General features: G+C 45.1%; 1 protein-coding gene across 1 annotated transcript; it reads right to left on the reverse strand.

The window, feature by feature from the left end:
- Positions 1-267: 267 nt before the first annotated feature.
- Positions 268-4732, reverse strand: LOC126987857 (uncharacterized). Its single transcript, XM_050845307.1, has 2 exons — positions 4657-4732; positions 268-1011 (listed from the first exon to the last, which is right to left on the reverse strand). The coding sequence occupies exons 1-2, from the start codon at positions 4669-4671 to the stop codon at positions 451-453; spliced, it is 576 nt and encodes a 191-aa protein (XP_050701264.1). The 5' UTR covers positions 4672-4732; the 3' UTR covers positions 268-450.
- Between the last annotated feature and the right edge of the window lie 1430 nt (positions 4733-6162).

Genomic DNA, 6162 nt, shown 5'->3' on the forward strand with positions numbered 1-6162 from the left:
ACCTTTGCTGTCTATCTCATCTCTCCCCCTTCTTTTTCTTCTACTTAACCTCCTTCAGACACGCTTCCGCTTTGACTCTGCACGAAAATGAGGGAGTCAAATTTTCCGCTTGCTTTTACTAGTTTCTAAGGACTTACCATGATAGAGACGCAAGATAAGTATAACAAAAACATTACAGTATACAATGGGAAGAAAATTAACTCTGCCACTCTTAGAAAAGAAAGCTATTGGTTTGCATGGGGGAGAAATAAGTAAAAATTAGTGGAATATAACCTTTATTATAATATGATCAATGAACAACGTGTAGGAGAGACGGTGCAAACATCTGCAAAAAACCAGCGGAGTGGCGCCGGCCTATCACAGGTTACTCCTCGTCCCTCTAATGCCAAGGTGCTCCCATGTCCCGCCCCGACCCGCCATGCCCCGCCCTGCCCCACCCCGCCCCGCCACTCACCACCCGTAGCTGTAGCCGTGTTCAGACTCCGAGGTGAGTGGTGACCGTTTGTGTGTTTGTCTGTGGTAGACGAAGCTGCTGGCCGGGTAGGGGGACGGGGGGTAGACGAGGGCGCGGTAGTGGGGGCGGGGGTAGTATGGGTAGCGCCAGGGGTCGTACACGTAAGGGGGCAGCAGGGGCACAGGGCTCCGCCGCACGATCACTGAGGCTGAGGGTTTCGTGGAGCGCTTCCCGACGCCGTGCACCTGAGGGGACACGAAGGAGGTGGCGCCGCCGGGGTGCACCGCCACGCCCGACCCCTCCGTCCTGAGGCGGTACTTGAGGGCCGGCGACCCGAAGTAGGGGTAGTAGTACTTGGGTACCGTGACCTCCTTCAGGGTGGGGGGACGCGTCGTGGGCTCCTTCTTCCAGCCCGGCGGAGGGACCTGCCCCAGAACCCACGGTTTCGGCAGGTCCTTCAGGAACGGCAACGACACTGCGTCCTCCTCGATCTCTACTCTCGGGTGACTCCGCAAAGCCGCCGCCGCCGCCACCGCTGCCAGGCTCGCCACTGTGACCTGTCGGGGGAGGAGGGCACGGTGACACCTGGAGACTGGGAGGGGGCACGGTGACACCTGGAGACTGGGAGGGGGCACGGTGACACCTGGAGACTGGGAGGGGGCACGGTGACACCTGGAGACTGGGAGGACGGGCAAGTAGAGATCGACAGCCACCTTGATGCTGCCTGACACACCTGATGCCATACAACACTTAAGGAACAGAGTGGCTGAACCTCCGCAATTGTGAATAAGATAACGTTGTTGAGAACATCATCTGAATACATTCTTATCCTGGACAGAGTAGACGGTGAAGGCCTCAAACGTTGAAAATGATAAGCCCCAAATACCTCAACGACTGCAAAAATAATGTCAATTGATACAGCTTCCGAAGTAGGGCCAAATGGTCTTCAAGGCTTACATAGTTTTGTATAAATCCTGCTCGTTGACTAGGAGCTCAGAAACCATAGAGTCGACTTTATTGAGACAATCTGATTGCTTGTAAAGAGACAAATGCCTTGGGTTTTTTTAATATATTGTTTTAAGACGCTCAAACGTTAATGGAGATGAGCCCACGTCTCCTCGTATGTGTGGTTGCTGCCTGACAAATCGAATGCACACAAGCGAAGATTATCAACACACAAAATTTATCCTTTATTTTCCTAACTTTTCTCCCTTTACACACACACACACACACACACACACAGACACAGACACACACAGACACACAGACACACACACACACACACACACACACACAGCCAACTATATATAGCCAACTCGAACTTTTCGCTGCGTTACATCATGACAATAGAAGAGAAAAAAACTATTAGTAAAAGACGCCACAAGTTGAGTTAATCTATTGTCCTTCACGCCCCCATTATCGTTCCCTCCCTGACTGCTGCTGCTGATGATGATGATGGTGTTTCTCTTCCTCGCATTTTTCGGGCCGCCTTGATAATTACCTTAGAAGAAGAGGCAAGAAAAGCGGAAATCCGGCCAATTAGTACAGAGGTGTGTGTGTGTGTGTGTGTGTGTGTGTGTGTGTGTGTGTGTGTGTGTGTGTGTGTGTGTGTAAGGGAGAAAAGTGAGGGAAATAAAGGGTAAATTTTATGCAGAGAAAAGAAAAAAAAGGAAATGTAGAATAACGTAATGGCGATGGTTATTGTGAAGATTTAGTAGTAGTAGTGGTAGTAGTAGTAAGTAGTAGTAGTAGTAGTAGTAGTAGTAGTAGTAGTAGTAGTAGTAGTAGTAGTAGTAGTAATAGTAGTTAGTAACAGCAGGAGGAGGAGGAAGATGCTAGTTAATAACGACTATAATATTGATATAATCGACCACAGATGAATAAATGATTGGAAGAAAATAATAGAGGTAGTTAAATTAACTGTAATGGAATTAATACTTAGTGGTCGCATCAGTGGCAGCAGTGGTAACGGTGTTGAGTAACGCGGACAGACCACTGATTCGGATGATTAAGTCTTCACGGAAACGAGCGTGAGTGAGTGGCCTTGTGAGGGGAGGACTGTGAGTCACCTGGGTAATTTACTCAGGTAGACGGGGCTACTTTCACGCTGGAGGTTGCGGTGCTGGTGGTGGTATTATAGTAGTAGTAGTAGTAGTAGTAGTAGTAGTAGTAGTAGTAGTAGTAGTAGTAGTAGTAGTAACAGTAGTAGTAGTAGTAGTAGTAGTAGTAGTAGTAACAGTAGTAGTAGTAGTAGTAGTAGTAGTAGTAGTAGTAGTAGTAGTAGTAGTAGTAGTAGTAGTAGTAGTAGTAGTGATAGTAGTAGTAATAGTGATAGGAGTAGAAGCAGCTAATATTTTGTTGTTGTTGTTTTTACCCGTCTTTGGAGTCAGGTTAATTAACAGGTAAGCTACAGCCGTGTCCTCCTACACCTACAACACAAGGCCAGGTAAGTCAATCAGCCAACAGGTAAAAGGTAACACGGGACCTTATCTTAGAGTCGTCATTTGATTTCATGAGCTAGTAAGTCAGCAAAACGTTCTTACCTGCCCATGATAGTTCCATTTTATCTGGTTCCCTCTTTCCCCTTTTATTTCATTGTTCCTTCCTTCCTATAATTTTAAGACCTTGAATGCCGGAGCAAGAGCAGCAGGATTGAGCAGAAGCGGTAAAGGAACTAGCGGAAACATTATTAGGAGCAGCGCTGGAACGAGAACGCAGCGACAAGCAGGGACAGGAACATGAGACGTGGGAAAGTGTTAAAAGCAGCAACAGCAATTAAACACCAGCAGCACAAGTAGAAATATAAACTGAAGAGATAATTATACCAAAAACCGGAGCGGCAAACAAAAAAGGTGTGAAAAGATGTATGCATTTAGTGAGAAATAAAGAAAAAAATATCAGAATAAAAGAAAAACAGATATATAGTAGTAGGAATATGACTAGAGGTATGAAAAGAAGTACAATAGCGTTAAATCAGAAATAAGATGAACAGAAATATCAGAATGGGAGTAAAATAACCAGTAACAGAAATATGAATAAATTATATGTAAAAAAAAAAAAAGAAGTAGAGCATTAAGTAAAAATAAAAAGCAACAGAAACATCAGAATGGGATGAAAACCGCCAGTAACAGGAATATGACAAACAGGGTAAGAAGCAGAATATGAAAGCAGAAAGACGCACAGAAATAGCATTGTAGAGACAGAGGAATAAATTATGACCACCACTCAAAGAAGAAATAACACCTTAAGGAGAAACAAAACAGAGAGAAGCAAATCACCAGCGGGAACGGAAACAGACCAGGCAGTCCTCCACCATCAACAATAACCAGGCAACTATAGACCGATGTAACAGTAAATACAAAATCAAAGACACCAGTAACAACAACAACAACAACAACAACACATTCTTAAAGCGCCCCAGCACCCTCACCTTCACCGCAATCACCTCAAGCTACTAACACCCAGAAACAATAACCAGACAATTATAAATACCGAAATAACAACACAATCGCAGTTAGAGACATCAGTAGCAGCAGCAGTAACAACAACTACAGCAACGAATTATATAGTACCAATATGTTTACGTTTACTACTATCACTTCAAGTCCGTGTCAACAAAGGAGACAGCTCAAGGGCACACAAAAAAAGGAAACAATGATAAAAAAAAGCCCCGTGCCAGCAGGAAATAAGAGTGAAATAAGAGAAAATCACAATTATATTAAGTAACAACAACAAAAACAACACAAAACAAATAACAGCATCTTCATTACCTCCATCAACGCCTCCTCCATCACCACCATCATCACCGTCAGCCTAACAACACCACCATCACCTCCTTCAGCGTCTCCTTCAGCACCATCAGATTTAAAACAACATCTTCATTACTTCCTTCTGTGCCTCTTCCAGTACCACCGACTAATCACCTGCAGCCTAACAACACCTTCCTCTACCTCACCTTCTTCTGCGCCTTCTTCAGCACCACTACATCACCACCAATCTAACAACAACACTTTCATCACCTCCTCCAACACCAACAGCCTAACACCACCACCTTCATCACCTCCTTCATCACCATCAACCTAACAACACCACCATCACCTCCTTCAGCGTTTCCAGCACCACCATCTATCACCAACAGCCTATCAGCACCACCACCTCCACCCCCTTCTTCAGCACCTCCTCCAGAAAGCCTCAGCACTCACCACAATCCTCAACATGGTGCTGCTCCTCGTGTTGGTCCTTGCGGTGCTCAAGAAGGCGACTCCTGTGCAGGGTTCCCGCCAGTGACCTCCGTCCCCTGCGTTATATACTTCGCCCCGACCTTCGCCCCGCCGCCCAGCCCCGCCTCCCACGCATCTCACGGGGCCTGTTTTGCCGCCCCTTCCTGCCCCACCCCCTCACCCCGGTAATTAGGCGTTTTATATAGCCCGAAGATGGAGCGATGGGGAGGAGATGGGGGGAGTTGCAGTGGGAGGGAGGAGGTAGGGGGTTGCAGTGTTTGTGTGTGTGTGTGTGTGTGTGTGTGTGTGTGTGTGTGTGTGTGTGTGTGTGTGTGTTTTATAATGCTTTCTTCATCTGTATATTTTAGCCTTCAAGGAAGTGTTTGTCTTTAGGATTTCGCTTAGTTGAGTTAGTCCTTAAAATCACGACGAAAGGTGACCTAAAGCCATTTCTAGCACTATTCCCAGCGCATTCCTTTGCCGCGTCTTATTGCCATCCGGGTCCTTTTTCTCTTCATACTTTTACTGTCTATCATCATCATCCTCCTCCTCATTCTCCTCTTCCTAATCATTCTGATATACGTATACTTTTCCTCCTCTCATCCTCTTCAAACTCTTACTCAATCTTGCTTCTCATCCTCCTCTTCCTCTTCTTCATAACTCAGCTCTTTCACAACTTTCTCTTCCTCTCCTCTTCATATACTCTATCTTGCTTCTCATCTCTCTCTTTTAATCCTCCTCTTTTTCATATTATTCTCCTCCTCTCCTCCCATTATCCTCTCCATACTCTTACTCTTTATCCTGCACCTCATCTCCCTCTTCCTTATCTTCCTAATGTTCTTCCATATCCTTCTCTCCTCCTCCTCCTACTACTACTACTACTACTATTCCACATTCGTATCACTGTTTTTCTCCTCAAGTATACGTCACTTCCACCCTCCCTTCTTCCCTCCCTCCCTCCCTCCCATGCTGATTAACCTGCCGTCCGCCCAAGGTCTAGGTAATCGCATGCAATCCCTGTAATGCGCCTTTTTCTTGGTTATCTGGCATTGCGACAATCAAGTTCGTTCTTTTTTTTTTCTTTATCGATGTTGGGTTGGCTAAGATATAATCATATTTCACTTTTTCTTCGCAGACTCTCTCTCTCTTGAAGGTAATGATGTAAAACGATGATGATGGGTAAATAACGATAATAATGATGGGAATATTAATGATGATGATGATGATGACGATGAAAAGGACAATGACGACAATAATGATAAAGATAATGATTAGGCTGAAGCTTACTGTGACGATGATGACAACGATGGCGATGACGATGACGGGATGGGGACGATGATGTTAATATGATGATTATGCATTATCAACACTATATCACATGTACTGCTGAGGCTCGGTAGCTCTCACTGACTTAAACACTTTGTAATTACTCCAAATCTTAACATGCTTTTTCTCTTTTGTAGTATTCTTTTTTTAATATGCCTATTT

This window comes from Eriocheir sinensis, chromosome 67, assembly GCF_024679095.1.
Source record: "Eriocheir sinensis breed Jianghai 21 chromosome 67, ASM2467909v1, whole genome shotgun sequence".
Taxonomy (NCBI): Eukaryota; Metazoa; Arthropoda; class Malacostraca; order Decapoda; family Varunidae; genus Eriocheir; species Eriocheir sinensis.